The 20,664-nt window shown below is 37.3% G+C and overlaps 1 protein-coding gene across 3 annotated transcripts in view; it reads right to left on the bottom strand.

Annotated features, from left to right (window-relative positions):
- The window catches only part of anos1b (anosmin 1b), an 82,231-nt gene that overhangs the window by 19,215 nt on the left and 42,352 nt on the right, over nucleotides 1–20,664 (bottom strand). For 2 of the 3 annotated variants that reach the window (XM_051094170.1, XM_051094171.1), the window contains exons 3-7: nucleotides 18,334–18,396; nucleotides 15,415–15,622; nucleotides 14,493–14,677; nucleotides 12,295–12,424; nucleotides 2,261–2,457 (exon numbers count right to left, since the gene is read on the bottom strand). In XM_051094170.1, the coding sequence (XP_050950127.1) occupies nucleotides 2,261–2,457; nucleotides 12,295–12,424; nucleotides 14,493–14,677; nucleotides 15,415–15,622; nucleotides 18,334–18,396 (783 nt within the window). The remainder of the gene's footprint in view (nucleotides 1–2,260; nucleotides 2,458–12,294; nucleotides 12,425–14,492; nucleotides 14,678–15,414; nucleotides 15,623–18,333; nucleotides 18,397–20,664) is intronic. The other variant, XM_051094172.1, reaches the window with a different exon arrangement.

Here is a 20,664-nt window from a genome sequence, read left to right as displayed (position 1 = left end):
CACTATAAAGTACAAATTTGCTTACTTGAATCATTATACTGCATATTCTTCTGTGATAAAAAACAGTTTTGCAACCTCCACCCAATCTGCTCACTCGAGACCATGACAACGAGACCTCTATACTGATCTGAAAACATGTGGAACCCAGCTGGTCTTCTCAGTACAGGATTCAAGCACGTCTATGTAGATACCTTAGAGTACCGTTTTGGGGTATTCAACTGGCATTTAATCACAGACAACATGTCCAATAATGTGAGTTGTTTTTTTTAAACTAGATATAACCAGCACCCTTGCTTTTTTAAAGCGTTCATGACGTGAGAAACTAAATTTCCCTTGATCTTTTGACACAGAAGAGGACTTTGTATTCTTAATGCATCCTGCAAGTTTTATAACTTAAAATGTCCTCAGTATCAATAAAAAAACATTTATATAATAACTAGTGCTGGGCAACGATTAATTGTGATTAATTGCATCCAAAATAACCGTTTTTTTTGTGTACATATTATATGTGTGTGTACTGTGTATGTTTATTATGTATATATAAATACACACACACATGCATGTATATATTTAAGAAAAATATGTTATGTTTATATATTAAATATATTTATATATAATATAAATGATATGAGTATATACATATAAGTATGTACATGTAAATATTTTCTAAATATATACTGTGTGTGTGTATCTTTATATACTGTTTACATAATAAATATACAAAGTAAACACACATATATAACCAAAAACTTTATTTTGGATGCGATTAATCGTTGCCCAGCACTAGTAATAACCCTTAGAAAATGGCTCGTATGGATCTGAAGTGCAGCGTGACGTCACCAGGATGTTTAATTTAAACAGCTTGTTTGCGTCTTTCTACAGATATCAGAAGGATCCCAGCATAAGGAACAAGTGGATAGTTTATTTTTAATGGCATTTCTGATCATGTCAGAGAATTGTTCTGTATTTTGTTTTGAAAACAAGACACGGTGTCATGGAGAGTTTACAAAGAAACATTTGTTGAAAGATGAAGCGGTACTAGATCTGATTGCAGCTGCATCACAAACTGTAAGTAAATTATTTCATTATGCTTTTTCTGGAAATTACCATTTTATGTTGATCACGTTGTCAAAACACTTACATGCAACAGCGAAGGGGCATTGATACGGTATCCTATGCAATGACATTAGCCAATCATAACAGCGGCTGATTACTGACAATCACAATTACTCAAGGAACATATTAAAATAATAAAAAAATCCATGTCATGACCCGTTAAACTATTAAAACTTTACAATGAGTTTGTTATCGCCATCTATTACTGTAATCTTCCAAATAAAGACTATAGATGGGGTAGTTTACATATAAGAGACAAATTGTGCTGTTCAGTTAAATGAGCCATACTTTTGTCATTCTTAAATGCTGAAATAGCAGACATATAGGGCCGCTGTGCATTTAGTTTCAACTAAGTTGTGTGTTTTGGATGGAAAAGATTCTTAATTCCAGGCAGTTTGAAAATGATCTGACATTTTCTACTACTCTCAATAACTCTTAAACGCTTGCAGTGATCCATTCTGAGAACAAAAATCTGTCAGCTGAAATAGGCCTTTATAGGCTACTGTTCAATAAAATAGATTGCTTTCTCAGACACAGAGGTTATTGCATTGTAAAAACAAATTACCTAATCAAAACCATTCGAGAGCCGTGGCTTTCAGGAGAGCACTTGGACTACAATAAAATATGCTGATCACTAGGCCAGCTGCGTCTTTGTTTTGCGGTCGTGGTGGGGAACCAACTTAACTGGCTCTAGCGCTTTACTACATCACAGGTGGGGCACATGGGTCCGACACCTGCGAGGCAGGGCTGGCCAAAGGGGAGCAGCGCTGACCAGTGAAAACACACGCTTAAATCCTTAAACTCAGTCGCAGATTTAGCACTTCCTGGGTCTGACGTTCCAAGACTGGAACCAAGAAAAACAACTCAGGGAAATTTCTCCCCTCTCTAAGGGTTCAGGTTCAACTTTATGAGAGAAAGGTAAAAATTGTTCTCTAACCTCAACAAGATTTTGGCCACTATCTGCAGCCCCGGTCTGGCTTAATTTTCTCACTCATTCTTCTGAAATGAACTTTCCACATACATAAACACTGAACGTAACCCCCTACAGGTTCACAGTTTAGCAGAGATATAAAAGTATGCTCAGTATTCGAGAGAACGCGCCAGCAGAGAGGTGAGACAGAGGGCTGAGCTCAGGAGGTCTTACCCCATCTGTGACCCGTCCAGCCCGGCTCTGGCTGGTTGGGGGTGTTCCTCGAGTGTTCCAGGTCACCTTGTAATGGTGGACCACCAAGTCGCTCTCCCTGGGGGCCTCCCACAGGACCAGAACGCTCACCGTGCCGTCAGGGTGAAGCGTCTGGTTCCCTATTCTGGCATTCTGTGGGGTCTCTGGGGGAAATGGATCTGAAACAGAGATGTGAAGGTGCTTCGGTCAGACCACTGCTTTTCATCACTCTCGTCAGTTTATTTGTGTTCACCTGACATGATCTGAAGTCAAGCACAGAAGAAAAAAACAGCTCAGAACATGTGCTCAAGACATGAGAATAACTTCAACAATTGACGGCCAACTTTATTGCTCATGTGACATTTTCAGGGATGTGATTTTTCCATATTTATTCAGATTGTTTTTTTTTTTTCACACTAGTAGTGTAAGATCCGGTGTTTTTTTAGTGTCTCGGTTGACAGTAAATGCAGCTCCACATGAACTCATCATCTCAACTATCTTCCCAGATTTGTAATGAGAATCAATTATAAATCTGTTGTCATCAAAAGAGAAGTTTTACAGTCTTCCTGCGATTTTCTGCCAAAATAAAAGCTCTCTGGTTAAACGCTTGACAGAAAAGTAAGCAAAGCAAAACAGACATAAATATTAGTATTGCAATTTTTTTTTCATTTGAATAATAATAAAATAATATATATAAACAAACTTGTTCAATCCTGCCTTCTAATACACCTTTCTCATTACATCGTAGTATGGCTTTGTTTTTTATTTTGTCTTCAGTATGCTTACCTGTCATTCTTTTTGGTCTTTTAAATTTATATGTTTTATTTCAGTTTTATGTGAGATTTAGGATTAGATTTTCTATGTACAGCACTTTGGTCAGTCTCGTGGCTGTTTTTAAATGTGCTTTATAAATAAATGAACTTGAACTACTACTACTACTACTACTACTACTGATTAATATCATCATTATTATTGTACAGTCAAGGAAACAATGTCATCAATTTGACCAGTTTCCTTCCAAAAATAAGGGGAGTATTAAACAAAGGAAATATTAAAAAATATATATGCATTGCATTCCGAAAGTATTCATACCCCTTCATTTTTTTCATGTTTTATGTTGCACCCTTATGTTAACCTGCTTTAAATAACTTTTTTCCCCCACATCAATCTACACTCTGTACACCATAGTGACAAAGCAAAAAACAGGTTTGTAACAACTTCGCAAATTTATCAGAAATAAAAACCTGAAATGATTCCTTTGCATAAGTACTGATACCCTTTTCTGGGACACTTGAAAATGAGCTCAGGAGCATTCATATCGCTTGTAGACACTACTACACTTCGAATAAAAGGTCTAACAGCTGAAAATGCATATCAGAGCAAAATCCAAACCCTAAGGTCAAAAGAACTGCCTGTAGAGCTCAGAGACAGAACTGCATTAAGGCACAGATCTGGTGAAGAGTTTACAAAAAAATCTGCTGCATCTCTGCTCAACATCTGCAGAGTACTATCCCAAAAGTAAAGTGTGGCTTATAGAGAACTCTGTGAATGTCCTTGAGTGGCCCAGCCACAACCTGGGCGTGAACCCAATCAAACATTTCTGGGGAAACCTGAAAACGCTGCCAGCCCCCATCCAAGCTGACAGAGCTTGAGACGTGAAAAGGTGAAGAGAAGAATGGCAGATCATTGCCAAATGCAGATGTGCAATAAGGGTATGAATACTTATGCAATGTACTTATTTCAGTTTTTTAATTTTAATACATTTGCAAAGTTGTCACAAATCTGTTTTGTGCATTGTCATTATAGTGCATGAAGTGTAGATTGATGTGGACAAAAAGTTATTTAAAGTAGTTTAACATAAAGTTGCAACATAAAACGTGAAAAAATAAAGGGGTGTGAATACTTTCGCAAGGTACTGTATATATAGGCTATTTGTTGCTTATTAAGAATGGTTGTTTATAAGGTGGCCTTCTTGAAATGAGAAGAGATCAAATAATTGTTGTCCTCTGGAGGTGTTTTTATATGCTACCAACATACTCAGCATAAAAGAATGTGTGTGTGTGTGTGTGTGTGTGTGTGGTTAATATGGTTCTTTGAGAGGTGAGACAGACAGTGAGTGTGCATGTTTCTGTTGATGTGGCAAAGAGATCTGTTCCAGACGTGAGCTGAATAGTGTGTGTATAAGTGTGCTAATGTGTCCACCGCCGCTGCTGGGAGAGACACTCTCCACACATGACCACTGCCAGTGATGCGTGAATAATCCAGACAGGACAGGAGTGTAGACATAACATTCAGCCCGCGCCTCATTTTACTGTAAGCACACCCACCAGAGCTTTAAAAACAGTTATGACTATAGACTGAAATATTCATTCATGATTTTGTAGCTTGTTAAGAGAAGTAACATAAACTGAACAATCACACTTTTACATTTCAGAAGAGAGGACAAAACTCCATAGATCATGCTACAACACTAGTGTGCTAAGGCAAGACACTGCAGGTGAATAGGGTAAAAAAATTAACTAATAGTTATTGTCTCACAAAAATGTTTGCAATTATCAGTGTAATCAATCAACAGGGAATTACAAGTTTTCTAATACGTTAGGTTAAAATATGCAAATAAGGCATTATTTAATGAAATATGTGCTAATTTGCATACAATTCTAGTACAAAATTCTAAACACAAAAATTTTTGTTTAATTTATTTTGACATATTAGAGTCAAATGCTTTTACAGATCGAATTTTGTCATTTTTGTCACTTTATAATAATAAAAACATATATTTTCACAATTTTGGGGGAATAACATGTTGTATATAATCAAGCAAATTATGTATGAACAAATACCTCTGTAAAAACCTTCAGGATATAGACAGGAATAAAAATTTGTTGTGTGTAAGTGTTACTTAAGTGAAGATTTATGGCTCAGTGTAGGAGGAAAAAAACTCATTTTGAGAAAACAGCCCTTACAATAATGTATTGTAATTGAAATCTATCGACACAATTAGATAAAGTCCTATAAAAGAAACAGTTAACAGTGTTATTTGGATGTTTTCTTTCCACTAGTCTGAATAAACACTTTTTTGAAAAAATAAAAGGCCCAAAGGTCCATTGTTGTATGGTTTGTTAGGATATTTGGCAGAGATACAACTATCTGAAAATTCAAAATATTGAGAAAATTGCCTCTAAAGTTGTTCAAATGAAGTTCTTACCAATGCATATTACTAATCAAAAAGTGAGTTTTGATATATTTATGAAAGAAAATGATCTTTGCTTAATATCCCAATGATTTTTGGCATAAAAGAAAAATCAATAATTTTGACCCATGCAATGTGCTACTTACAACTGGTTTTGAATCACATATGTCCAATCATGTAGAAAAGCAAAAGCATACCCTCTCTCAAAAGACACTCTATTGAAGATATCATTCATATTTGTAGCATGTGGAACGAGTCACTAATCTTAGGAATGAGCAATATTAATAGTGATACCTGACTTAGCAAACACCAATAATGCATTGCATTCTGTTTCAAAGCATCAAAATAAAGACGTGCAGCAAACGCTCTGTTTTCGATTAAAGCAAAATGCCGGCTGCTTTACCTCGGAGGCCAATCAGTGTGCATTGGGCATGACAGAGGAAAGATGCTTTGATATGTCAGTTTAGCTCACATGCTAATGTCGTGCCTGCGGGGCTTCTGAAGAGAGCGTGTTTGGTCTGTGGGGCTCATTGAAGTCGGTTTCATTTCAGACTGGGGGGCAGCAACTAAACAAAGCACATAATGACTAGTTCACCAGCACAAAACTGTCACTTTGTATTTGCTCCCAGAGAGTCATTAGGTCACACAGGATCCTTCATCTGCAGGTTCCCCTCCAGCATCGGCAGCCACGCGCCCGACCTCTGACCTCGGGCATTCTTAATTCGACCCCTCCCAACCCTCGGACCCCAGCAGTTTCCCGTTCGCAGTCGGATGAACCGAAGAACGAAATCCATGTGGTAGAAAAGTCCTTTCCAAGATCTCCAGCATGTCCTGTGCAAATGTTTAGTGTTTACGTGTCAATGGGTTCTGAAGTTGCCTGCGCCAACGGATAACATACAAGGTATTGCTTCAGCGTTGGAGCACGCTCATTTCCGTTCCAGTCTTAGCTAACGTGTGTTGACTGTCTTGACGTGAAGCAGATCGGACATTGAGAAAGAGCTTGGATGACGCTCCCAAGGCATTGCAGGAAGATGTCAGATATTTCTAACACTCGTTTTATTCTTGCTGAGTTTAGCACGCGCTCTCCAAGAGTTTGTAATCTTTCAAAATAGCAGGTTTGATTCCAGTCGTTGTTGGCAGCGCGTTGTGTGTTGCCTCGGTCTGTGTGTAATTATATCTTGGCCGCGCTGTTGAACTCGAAACATGCCAACGCAAGCACCCCTGAGGTCTGGGATGATATGGGCCGTATCACTCAGATCAGAGAGCATTACAGATATGATATTAAACAATCTGGTACCAAAAAACATGTCTTCGAACGTGTCCAAAACGCAAATCCCAGGTTCGAATCTGAGTTTGATTTCAGCTTGCCCTGGAGGATGTTTTCCGTATCCATGGAAAAGCTTATTTCATACTATTAGAAACATGTTTCACATACTGAGCGCCGGCCAGATCCCAAGCGCAGGAGGTGTTGTGTTTGTGCGTATGTGCGTGGGTGACCGTGTGTCGGAGGATTTTTGGGTTTATGACAGAGTGCTTTTCCAGAGGTGGCTGACGGCGGTGATGCAGCACCGCTGCGCTCTTTGGTCTGTCCTTTGGGGATTCGCACGTTTTCTGCACTACACTGTGTCACAGACACAAAGTCTTCAGTGGAGTGCAAACTAAATTCTGAATGGCCAGAGGTCACCTAAACAGTGATTTGCTCTTGAGAAATGGACCAGCTTTAGCTCTTGTATTATGTTGCAGGTCAGTTTGACCCAATTTGAATTTTAAGTTGTTGGAATTACTGTTTTTTCTTGATATTTTGTGACATATTTCATGGTTAAAGGCAGCTGCAAATATCCCAAAAAAAGGTTTAAGGTATATTGTTATATCAGTTTCTTAAGTAGTATATACATTTACATTTATGCATTTGGCAGATGCTTTTATCGTAAGAAATGTACACTGCATTGTTGGCACACCTTTTCTTTTATCAGTTTATGCATGTTAATTTTGTAACAATCTTATCATTGCTACTGTTTGAGCTCCAGAAATGCATACTAAATACAGTTGAGGTCAAAAGTTTACAAACACCTTGCAGAATCTGAAAAATGTTTTTATTTTACCAAAGAGGGAAGGTATTTTTATTTAGTACTGACCTGAATAAGCTATTTCACATAGAAGATATTTACATATAGTCCACAGAGTATAACAGTTGAATTTAAAAAAATTACCCTGTTCAAAAGTTTACATACACTTGATTCTTAATACTGTGTTGTTCTCTGAATGATGCACAGCTGTGTTTTTTATTTAGTAATAATTGATAATTGAGTCTCTTGTTTGTCCTGAACAGTTAAACTGCTCGCTGTTCTTCAGAAAAATCCTTCAGGGCCCACAAATTATTTGGTTTTTCAACATTTTTGTGTATTTGAACCCTTTCCAACAATGACTGTATGATTTTGAGAGCCATGTTTTCACACTGAGGACAACTGGTTCAAACCATAAGGAATCCATAAGGAAAAACCATGCATTAGGAACTAGGGGGTGAAAACTTTTGAAAAGAATGGAGACGTGTACATTTTTCTTATTTTGCCATATTTTTTTCATTTAGTACTGCCCTTCAGAAGATACTTACATGTTTTCCAGAAGACAAAATAAAATATGCAAAAAAATACGATACCTAGGCAAAATAAGAAAAATGTACACATCTCCATTCTTTTTAAAAGTTTTCACCCCTGGCTCTTTATACATCGTGTTTCCTTCTGGAGCATCAGTGAGTGTTTGGACCTTTTGTAATAGTTGCATATGAGTCCCTCAGTTGTCATCAGTGTGAGAAAAAAGGATCTTAAAATCATATAGTCATTGTTGGAAAAAGTTCAAATACACAAAAATGCCGAAAAACCACAGAATTTGTGGGACCTGAGTGATTTTTCTGAACAACAGCAGGCAGTTTAACTGTTCAGGACTCATGAACATTCAGGTAACAACACAGTATTAAGAATCAAGTGTATAGGTTAACATTTTGCAGATTCTGCAAGGTGTATGTAAATTTTAAGTGCTTCTTCTGCTTACAATGTTAAAATGTACATTAAAAGTTTATTAATACAGTTTATAAAAGTTACAGTTTGTGAAAAAAAGTGTTCAAAATAGTTGCTAAATTCAGTTGTAAAAATGAACTTTTAATGTCAAAGATTTTACTGTTTTCACCTGATTTTTTGTATGGAAAGTCTGTATAGACAGCACTCAAGTGTACCTTGGCAACAACAGTGTTTCACTATCAGCTCTTCATGAAGTCATTTTCAAACTATTCAAGTAATTATGCTTCGTCAAAACAAAGAAATGAAGAAATAAATTGATAGGCAGAGGCTGGAGAGAGCTTTGACCTGGCCATAAAATGCACAAAAAATGCTAGCCAACCGCTGCTCTGAGACAAAGCTGATTGTATCTGCGATCTTGGTTTAGAATGATTTCTTCCTGCGCAAATCCAAATTTAGGGTCCAAAACTAACCCTGGAAATGGTCCACCACCCCCAAGCCATATTTAAACAAACTATTACATCTGTCCCGTGTATTTTACTCTGGTTAACAGAAATGAAATGCGACTTCATTACTGTACAAAATGAATGCATCGTAAAATTACTTCAGAAACAATTCACTTTGAGGAGAAATGGATCCAAGCGGCCAAACGTATGGGAGGGATGATAATAGCTCCAAACAGATCCGATCAGATTAATCAAATCAAAACAAAACAAGCTCCCGTACCTAACATACAGTCCTTAAAAGTGTGCTTTCTCAGGACTCAAAATTCACACATTTCTCATTAATTTGCAACAGTCCAACATAAAACATTATTGAGCTATTATAAAACTGCATTTATAGTTTATTTCTCTGTTAGCTTTGATTTTTGGTACTTTGTGATTAATCCTGGTGCCGGCTTTAATTGTTTAACTGTAAAATGGGAAAAGCTGACTCTAGAGCTCAACTTCATACATCAGTCGCTGTGTGCCTGCCAATAAATAATGCAAATAATCATTTGAAAACACAGTGCGCTTCCTGAAAAACTGCAGAAGTAGTAGTTGCAGTGTCAAAGCAGACAATCTTTTGTAGCATTCAGCAATTATTCATTAGTCATTATCGTTTGATGCAGGTGAAATTGGCTGTAGAGGTGAACTCCCATGACTCCCCTGAGTCACTTTGTCATTGTTTTAAATAAATGTCCAGCGACAACTTACTTACTTATTATATATATATTTTGTAGCGCATAGGTACTCTCATGGGCTTAAGTATTTACACCACACATATAAGCAGACAGCATTTCAAGTAAAAGTTCAGTGCTTAGGCTATTCTTGCAGAAACAGCAGAAAAAAGGTGATTAACCTATTTATCGACACTTATAGAGTGTAATAAAGGCTATTTCTTCTTGTTTTCTAGTATAAATATCGAAAAATCTTGAATCAAGATTAATTTACAAGTAAAATGAATTAAGATGTCTTGTTTTCTAAAAAGAGTTAGCAATTTTGTTTGTTTTTGCTTAAAAAAAGTTAATTATAATTTTTTTTTTTTTAGAAAAAAATACTTAATATCTTTACTTGTCAAGTAAATGCATCTTGATTCAAGAATGTTTAGATATTTACGCTAAAAACCAAGACAAAAATGTTAAGTAAAAAAATCTTTTTTTTGCAGTGTGAACCACCATTAAACAACTTAGTGTTAAAAGGGTCCTATTATGCCCTTTTTTCAAAGTCTCGATTTAATTTTGGGGGTGTACTAGAACATGCTTTCATGCTTGGTGGTTCGAAAGACGTATTATTTTTCACATGATTTACATTTACAATACCTTTCTCCCCAGCTTGGTACAAATGGCTCGATTAGTTCTGGGTTCAATGAAGGCCCGCCTTCCGAAAAACTAAATGTGTTGTGATTGGTTAGTTGTCCCACTGCATTATGATTGGTGACCAGCTTAGACGTTGTTTCAGTACTGCCACGCCCCTTGCCAAAGCAGTTAGTGCAAGCTAATTTTAAATATGGATATTTTTCTTACAAAAACGCATCGATTCACTACAGGTGTCACATATTGTGTGAGGAAGGGGCGAACGGAGACGAAAGTCAAAGATAAAGTCTGTATTATATTCCACAGGTAAATTCAAAACAGGTAAATCCACAGCAGGACGGTAAAACCACGCATACATTGACGAGACCGGACAACAAACTTATAAAGACAGGTGATTATGATGAACATAATAAGGCACAGGTGATACAAGGTTAACTAATGATGATTAAACAAGGACAGGAAACAGGAACAACCAAATATGGGCACAAGAGGGAGAAACCAACATAAACAGTCCATAGGGGTGTGACAACAGGAGGCCTTTATTAACCCCACCCCCCCTTTTTATTATGGATAGATGCACTTTATTGGACTTGTTTTGGACTGATGAAGAGAAACACCTGTCTATGCGGTTCTAAAGCTTGGGAGTGCCAGTATAACTTTTAATATAACACCGATTGCATTCATCTGAAAGAAGAAAGTACACCTAGGATGCATGGAGGGTGAGTAAATAATATGCTACAGTAGTGTTGGGTGCTGTTGTCAGCCTGCCAGATCGCCGATAGATTATATTTTTGTGCTAATTTATTTAATTATTCACATATTTAGTTTCATTGCCCGAAACCAGCTCCAGCATAAGGCTAAAAGCAGCCTAACATTAATATTATCAAAGAACATCATCACTGATCAGCTTAGCCTAGTCGAGTGCAAGTTTATGCATTTAGAAAAAGACTTGCGTTATAAGTGAAGCTAATTACACTGTATGATGAATAAATCTCCTACCACACAGTGCACATGTCTGTGGCGCGTTACTGCTCTGAAGCGTCTCAGAAGCTGTTCTCCACGCGGCATCGCTAAAGTTAAGCTAATCCCCCACCTCGTCCCTACACACCCCCCAACCATTTGAATTTACGTAGGCGGGATTTATTTTAATGATATTCTAAGGGACCGCGTTGTGACATCATAACATCTGGAAAACAAACACTTTTAGCATTTGTTGTAGTTCTTGAAAAAGATTTATTAAAAACTAAATATCTCCCTTTCCTGTGGACTCTGTATATCTTTTTTATGCCTAAACATGCTCACCACACACTGACTAAAATTCAAAAAGTGAAAAAGGATAATAGCACCCCTTTACAACAGATACAACATTTTATGTTAATAATGTATTAGTAAATGTACAAATTAAAATGAACTAACTGCTTTAGAAGTATTTTTCATTGTTCATGTATTCATTACAGATGTGTAAATGAATCCACCATTTCCTGTAGATTAAGTTTGTAATAGTTGCTACTTTCTACAAATTATGGATGTTATTAAAGAAATATCTTTAGCATCTGCAATAGATTAAAAGTAATATATATATAAAAGAACCAGTTTCCTAAAGAATCTTCTTAAACAAACCACTTTTTCTTAGTGTGAAGAATATTTTAATTAACTTAAGAACTTTTTTTTTAACTATAAAGAACCTTTTGTCCAATAGAAAACTTCCATGTTTGTTATGGAACCACAGATGCCAATAAAGATCCTTTATTTGTAAGAGTGTGTGTAAAATGCAGTCACAGTGACGCTCATGTGCTACAGATGCAAAATGTGTGAAACAGGTCAGGGCAAGGGTGAAAAATGAGAGTTTTTGCAAAAAGCCTTGAAAGCCTTTACAAGTGGATGTTTGTGTTGAATATGAAGCTATTAAGTAGTGTGTTTAGTCTATTTGATTTGCTTCCATCATCTGATAACTTCGTGAAGCAAATTCACAGACTTTTCCTTTAGAAAACAATGTACTGTTGAAAGAGTGTTTTACCTCGTACAGAAAAGAAATGCTTGCTGGGAGTGGTGAAGCCTCTGGTGCCCTGACTGTTGACCGCGCTAACTCGAAACTGGTACCACCTGTGGGGCCGGATGTCCTTCAACAAGGAGCGGTCCTCCATGGTCTGGGAGAAGGGTCAGAGAGACTTTAATTAAGACAAATCCGCTCCTGATGCAGGATGGAAGAGCTCCATCACTGCTGTATGCTGATAAGAGTCACAGTAATGACAGCAGGGAGATCTCTCTATAAAGGCCTGTTGAAAAGCACAGCTCAGACGTCCCTATCCATTACATCACGGATCCCACCGGGAGCTCAGAAACTGCACAATGAGCTGCCTGTTTCTTTCAATGTCTCGTAATCTCTTGAGAAGACCAGTCATTTTCAGCACTGCTTACTGCTTATGAAGAAAACACTCATTTAAGTGTGATTTTTCACAAAAGAAAGATGTTTGAAAGAACATTCTGAGCTATTTTCAATTCAGTGCTCAGCATTTCTGCTATTTTCTTTTTTGTTCAATAAATATACTGCCATTAAAATATGTTAATACAAAACAAATATTTTAAACTACAGAAACAAAATCATTTTAAAATGTAAAGATTCTGAAAGCATTGAAAGAGATCCCATAAAATTTAATATAGATTTACAGTAGTAACAACATGTTATATTTTATTATATGACATGATTAATATCATGTTTTTAAATATGATGGTTTCATTCTAAACGGAAAATCATTAAGACGACATTTGTCTCAAGATATATTTAATAATTTTAGCAATTCTCTTTTGCTACTTAAAAACTTCCGTATTAATTACCTTAAACAAAACGGAAAATCATTAAGACGACATTTGTCTCAAGATATATTTAATAATTTTAGCAATTCTCTTTTGCTACTTAAATCTACAACATTTTTAATAACATAAAATATTTGATCAAGTAAGCACAAAATCGACTTTGCGCTGCTGCCTGCGATCACGTCAAGGATCAGACAAATTTTCACGTGTATCTTAAAAAGCGGATGTTTTGTAACATGCTACGCCACGTTTTTTTTCTGTTTTAGAGGAAAATATTATCAAAGGCGCCTTTTACCCCAGGGCACCTGTAGCTCCATCGTACCCTACAGTAAGTCGATGATTATGAGTATAAAATATAATATATGAAGTGTATTCAAATATATACAAATACAAAGAAGTATTATTTAGTAGTAGGGGTGTGAGATATTTATTGCCAACAATAATAATGTAATTGTTGTTTTAACGATTTGTTGAGCTGACATTATTGAGTATGTCACTCAATTTGCAAAAAACACACAAAAACACATATTAAGAGTCCAAAAGTGCTGTTTTCCCAAATATCAGCACGTTGGTGTGATTGCAAATGTTGTATTGATTTTATACAACAGTTCAACAATCAAGAAGTTTATATTAAGTTACATTTTAGACACAATACTGCCTGTTTTTTTCTGTTTCACCAACGAAAATAGTTCAACAAAGCCAGAGCAGAACATTGTGCATCTTAGAGAGACACTGCATTGTTTTGTACCTGAATTAATCTGTTTTTGAACTAAATCGACTGAGCCAGTGATTAAATAATCCATTCATAAAGACAGTCACTTGCTTCTTTTCTATATGAATCAGCTGATGTGAATGAATCGTTTGAATGAATGATTCAATGACTCACTAGTTGAGGGATTTGCCACGACCTACTGGTGGTTGTAGTGTTGTATTTATTTATCCATGACAGACCTAAACCAGTCAAGGTACCTGCACAAAAACACACTTTGCAAAATATCCTTTAAGTATCAGCTTCGTCTCAAAATACGGAGAGATATAATTTTTTCCCCAATATCGCACACCCCTACTTAATAGTTTGAGAATTGCACAGAATCTCTGACTGAATCTCTGGCTTCAGCAAACCCTAAAGCATTTTGGTGTTTGTTCAGTTCTACAGCAGATTATAAACTTTATCTAAATGTTCTTAACATCACACATCAATAGCTAAAGAACACATCTGTTAAACCTAACAGAATGGAGGTATTCTCTTAGAGTCCTTGAAAGACGTTCCGAGGAGGTTTGAAGAATTATGTGTAATAGTGGATTCAAGACGTCTTCCACAAACCCCAAACCCACATGCGCTTACGCTGAATAAACTAGACTCTTAATCTTCATCAGGGCTCGGTATCCGAGAGCACTTACCATGAGAACGGTCTGCCAGGCCGACGCGTCGTCCTCACTGGGGTGAATCCCATGATTCCACCTCCTCTGGAGAATATAAAGAACCGGCTCGACAGAGACGTTAAACTTGGACATCCACGTCACCTTCAGATGGCCGTTCTGGTCCTCTGAAAAGGAAATGTCTCTCCTTGGCTTCAAAGGGACTCCTGAACAAAAACAGAGACTTTGAGGTGAAAAAGCAAATGTACGATGAATCATGTGAAGTCTGTTTGGCCGGTGAGGGTGACAATAAATCAGCTAATCAGGTCAAAATTACAACAGTATATAAAAGCCTCACTGAGTACTTAATTCTTACCTTTTACAAACAACAGCTGTGAATTAAATTTGGGTCACAGAAAAATTAGTACGTCTGAGATGAAGGAAATCTTTTAAAAATCTCATTTAAATGCTTTTGCCAGGTTCTTAGAGACCTTTATAATATAGTAGTACTTTTTGTATCAAAGTTAATTTTATATGTTATAACATAAATGCTTTACTACATATTTTAAAATAAATTATTATATTAAATTAGATATATATTAATTTTAGCCTTTTTATGGACAAAAAAAAAAAAATTCATGTCGTTTCAAACCTGTATGGCTTTCTTCTGAGGAACATAAAAAAAATATTTTTGATAGCCAGATTTTTATAGTTCCCCTGTATTTCCATTGTATTTTTGTCCAAATAATGGAAGTCAATAGGAACTTTGGTTACCAACATTCTTCAGGATGTCTTTTTGTTTCACAGAAGAAAGTCATACAGTTTTAAACAAGAAACACATATGCATACTTAATCTCATTTAAATACATTTTTCTATTATTTCAATACAAGGTCAGTTAATTGCATCAACCATTCGCCCCATAAGCTGAAGTGTATTCCCATCCCTCCCTGCAGTGTGTTATACCTCTGTAAAGGTTGGCTGGGGACTGGCAGGTGTGTCCACAGCCATTTGAGCAGCACTTTTTGATGCCGGAGCACTCGCGGTCGACCGCACAGCTCTCCACACAGGCTGCAGCGAAACCAGACGCCCGCTGGGGCGGAGGACAGTCGCCCTGCTTCTGTGACCGCAGCGAGCGCAGAAACTCAGCACTGGTCACACACTCGTGATGCTTCTTTCAGAAAGTAGAGAGACAGAGACAAAACCCATCAGCGCTGTGACTTGCTAATTTAAACTAGATTAAAGCCAGATGAAACAGCACAGACAAACAGGAGAAACACTGTTCACAGCGATCAGTTCGCACAGTCAGAAGACTTTTCAATCTACAAATCATCTTATTTAACATGGATTTGCAGTAGTAACAAGAACTGCACCATGGTATCGATTCTCCCTAATTTCTATTTTTCACCTTTTAAATGTTTCTTTCTAAAATAGCCTGCTGCTTATATACATTCAGAAAGTCTTCAAGTTTTGTGGACCTTTGTAAAGGCTTTTGTCTTTCAAACACATTAAAATGGACAAATTCACAAACCTTTTTGTCATCAGAACTTTCACCTAATATATGTACTTGAAGTACCCCTGAAATTATAATTATCACATTTGCATGTTCATTGTTTTTCTGTTGTTCATTATAGTCACATGACAGGGTAAACAAATAAAATAGGTAAACAAATAAAACATTCAATTTTTTATTTTGTATTTTGATTGATTTGAAAATTATTTCTTTAAATGTAACATTTTTATGACTTAAGTAATTATTAGTTTTTCATTAAACTCACAAACCCCCACAGTTCCTTCACAAACTTTGTATTTTTGTGTCAATATGGTACAATATTATCCTATTTAAATCACTGTGGCGAAAGAGTTAGGTCAAAAGTAATCTAAAAGTAATCAAAAAGTACTTGGATTATATTACATCAAATGTCTAATGTAATGGATTACATTACTAACTACAATTTATTTAATGAAATTTGGAATCGGATTGGAAATGGATTACACTTTGTAAGTAATCTACCCTGCTCTGAATGTATTAAATGTATTAAAGGAGAAATTAAATATAATTAAATAAATTTAACTGTGCTTTAACTGTGGCTAAATGTATTTTTCTGATTTTTGCAGCCTAGAATGACTGAATTTGTTGCGTTGTTCAAAAGCTGTGGTGATATTTGCATGATTTTTTCTGTTGTTTTACAATGAAAATCCACCAGTAATCATGATGCACTTACATAATTAGCATTAGTGACAGTAAAAGTACAATTATCAGTAAATATTTTTGTGCATAGTTACTCAGTTTGCGGTCTTTTATGGTCCACTATATGCACAAGACACTGTTGACACAATAAGAAATACTGAATCACTACAGCATGCAATCAGTGACTGATTATATAATGTTTTAAATTATTATTTCATGTTTTTACAATTTAACAAGTATATGACTGCCTATTATTGTAATTTTATTTTTTATATATTTTCACAACATATAATAGTATTACCAGTGATTGCATTCACTGAAACATATAAGTGCATATGCAATTAAATAATGCTGGTGAAATCAGATTAGCACATTATATACATTATTTTAAATATAGTATTATTCAACTTCTAGAAATGGTAATGGAATTCAGTGCAATACAGTGGCAGAGCAGTTGAATTAGCACTGATAAATTTGTTTGGTCTTTGAATTTTGATTGGTTAACAGCATTTTGTTTTGCCGTTATGCAAGCTGCCGCATATAATGCAGAGTGCTCGTTTGATTTGTGTTAAATTCTCCAACTGCAAAATGGCGAAATCCTAGAGGTACCGTACGGGGGTTTGTTCAACTCACTAACCCTAATAGCAATAGTAGTAGTAATGCTTGATTTAGCCCACACCACTAATGAGAGGCAGCTGGAAAGTCAGGGAGTGACAAAAAGTGAAAGAAAGACAGACACCGTGTGGGACGCAGCGGTTAGACAAAGCCACCCATCCAAAGCATGTCGGGCGAGCCACAAAGGCGTCCGCCGGTCCCTGTGTCTCTGTCCCGCCGTGTGTTTGTACCGCCGTTGACACACCGTTCCTTATACGGCCCAAGTCAAACACACATAACCTCTCTGATTATGCACACACATGTGGCTGCGGGGCGCTCTGGAAACTGTTCATCTGTACAACATCTCCAAGATTACTCAACTCAACACTTCTGTCAGTCTGAACGAGGCGCATGTTTCTTCCATTGGGTGAATCACAGAATTGGGAAAACAACAAAGGGCTTCGCTGCGTGGTTCTAAGTGGCTGTGAAGAATTCTGGGTACTTATTACCCAACGCGTCTTATGCGCCGCTGAACCACACAGCGCGTCCATCTGATGGACCTCAAGCATTGAAACACTTCACGCTGACTGTTTAAATTAAAGCTTTGTTGAGATAATGATCTCTGAATTTCAACAAGATGTTAACAGTTGTTATGCTTTCTGTGAAGAACAAAGGTCTGGACGTAAACACGGCTCTTATCTGCTTCACTTCAATAACGTGCTGATCTCCGCTGAGGGAAACATAATCTCTGTGTTCAACTCTAGACCACTCTGGGGACACGGGATAAAAGGGCCATAAAATCACACTGGAATTTTGAGAGTCGTTCAGTTGCCGCTTCAATTCGTTTTAGACGAACGCACATAAAACCACACGCGTGCATGACACATCTTTGATTGCGGAGCGTGACTACATGGCTTTGTGTGCTAATTCATCTCATTCAGTCACAAGCTGGTCTCAGATTTATTTTTATGTGTGCATTGTGTTGGTTTGTGTGGTTTTTAATCAGAGAACCGTCCTACGCAATTAGCCTTTCCTTCACGGCTGTAACACTCTCCAGTCGGCGAAAACATAGGGAGGAATTCTTCCATGGAGAGACTTACCTCGCAGGTCTTGGGAGACAGGGCTCGTCTTGTTTCCCATAATTCCTTGCACGGTTGCAGGCACTGCAGACAAACAAATAAACAGTCCTGAGTACGGCCTATAACTTTTTAAAATGCCACGGATAGCAGTGGAGAAACAGAACACACAAGTATTTGCATGTGAGCACAAGGAATGCAGTGTTACAGTACAGCAGTCGCGGGGAAAAGTTCAAACTGTGTTGCATTGTGCAGACGGCAGAACTACAAACTAATGTGACAAGCTGTTTAAAATATTGACAGATTGATGAATATTTCATAGGTTCTAAATTTGACCAAGGTCTACATGTTGTCAGATTCAAATACAATGTTTATTTAGAGTTCACTTCAACCCTAAACCTTGAGCAGAAATTGAATCTCACAAGAAGTTCTCAGAACAAGGTTTAAATCTGTATCCAAATTCATTTTCACACATTCTTTCACCTTGAAGTGAACTATGCTGCATTAAGGCCCTGGTATACATGAAATCACAAAGGGAACAGGTGTCACATCATGTCGAAATCTGAACAAAAGGAGATACTGAGTTCATTTTGGTGGTTTGAAAATGTTTGCCAGTGCAACTTTGCACTAAATTGTTGAACATTTTCTAAATGCTCTTGGTTCCACCTGCTTTGAGTGAGTTCTTCACTCAGTCCCACACATTGGATTCGCATGTGAGGCAGAGTAAAAGCAGTGCATGATTGAGGCTGATTTTATGATTGTTTTTGAGCCCAGAAGTGAAAACGTGCAGCCCAATCCCCATTAGAATGGCCTTTATTGTTTTTTTTTTCCTCCATTTCTTTCACCGATGGAGTTTTGGTTCCTAGCAGATGTCGCCTCTGGCTTGCTAAGTTGGGGACACTTAATTTCCAGCAAAATCGTCAACTTGATGACATCAATGAATCAATGATGAACTGACTTTGAAAATTGAGCGTTAAATTGTTAAATGTGCTATTTAAATAAAGGTTGACTTGTCATTTAGGGTATGCTCAAAGAAAGCATCTTTTTTTTGCAACAGGTAGTTCAAGTTCTGGTTGGTAATATTAAGGAAGGTTTAGTTTACTGATAAATTTTTGATATCAGATGATATCAACCAGATGATATCAACACTCTCTAACAGTACGGGCAGGAAATGTAGCTGGGGGAAGTGAATGTAAAGCTCTCTTCCACCTTCAGTAGCCACGACTGAGGTCCCTGATCTAGGTACCAAACCCCCAGTTGCTCCTCAGGCGATTACAGTTTGTGTGTGTTTATTCACCACTCTCGGCTGTGTGTTAAATGGGTTAAATGTAGAACTCACACTCTGAGTATGGGTTACCATACTTGGCAACATGTCACGACAATGGCAGAACACTTTGAACTTCTTTGTTATTCTTGGTCTCCGTCAGGACTTCCTAAATGAAGATCCTGCTATCTGGTTTACCGACAATGCAAATGCAAGAAAGAGCTCTCTTACTATCTGGCTTTTGTTTACTGACCCTCCTAAGCCTCACTACTATCCAGGTCATGGCACCAATGTAACCGGTGCCACTTTTAGAGGGATTCTAACCAAGTGTTAACCGGCATGGTCGGCAGGTGCACTAACAAGAAAACTTGAAATGAGAGTGGTGCTGTAGGTGTTGAATCCACTTATGTCTATATTTTTTCTGTGTCTGCTGTAATTGTACTATAATTGTATGTATTTTTGTATGTGGCAGCCTTCATGCAAAACAAATTCCTTAGGGACAAATAAAGTAATCTTAAATCATAATCTTGAATCTCGAATCCTGAATCACACTAGTGTGCTTGTTAAGGTCAGGGGAGTGAGGTGTAACTGTACACCTCTTATATGGCCTCCATTACACTCTCCTCCTAAACCTCACTATTACGGGTCACAGCACCAATGTAACTGGTCCGACTTGCGCCACTCTCAGAGGGATTTGAACTAGCATCAACCAGAATGGGAGGTGGGTGCTAAAGACAGTAACCTCCAGTATGAGCACCAATGTAACTGGTCATGACTTTGGCCCTGTACCAAATGAAACATATCATGTGCCTTTACGCTCTTGCAGACTTAAAATGGCCACCGAGTGCGTGTGGCCGTTAAGTCCTTGAGACTGCAGGGTGTCCCATTCATCATTTTCGCACCCTCGATACGCACTTCTTCCGAGCCCGCACTCTACCCAACAGTCAAAGCATCATTATGTCATGAAAGACTCAAAAGAAGACTGTGAGGGTTTAGGGTGCCATTTGGGACAGGTCCTTTAAGACGGATTGGAGCCAAATATGGTAGGCAGGTGCACAAACAAGAATACTAAAGACCACAGCTTTTGGCAT

This window comes from Labeo rohita, chromosome 22 (genome assembly GCF_022985175.1).
Source record: "Labeo rohita strain BAU-BD-2019 chromosome 22, IGBB_LRoh.1.0, whole genome shotgun sequence".
NCBI lineage: Eukaryota > Metazoa > Chordata > Actinopteri > Cypriniformes > Cyprinidae > Labeo > Labeo rohita.
Note: the sequence above shows the minus strand (reverse complement) of the source record. Positions and strands in the feature narration are given on the sequence as shown.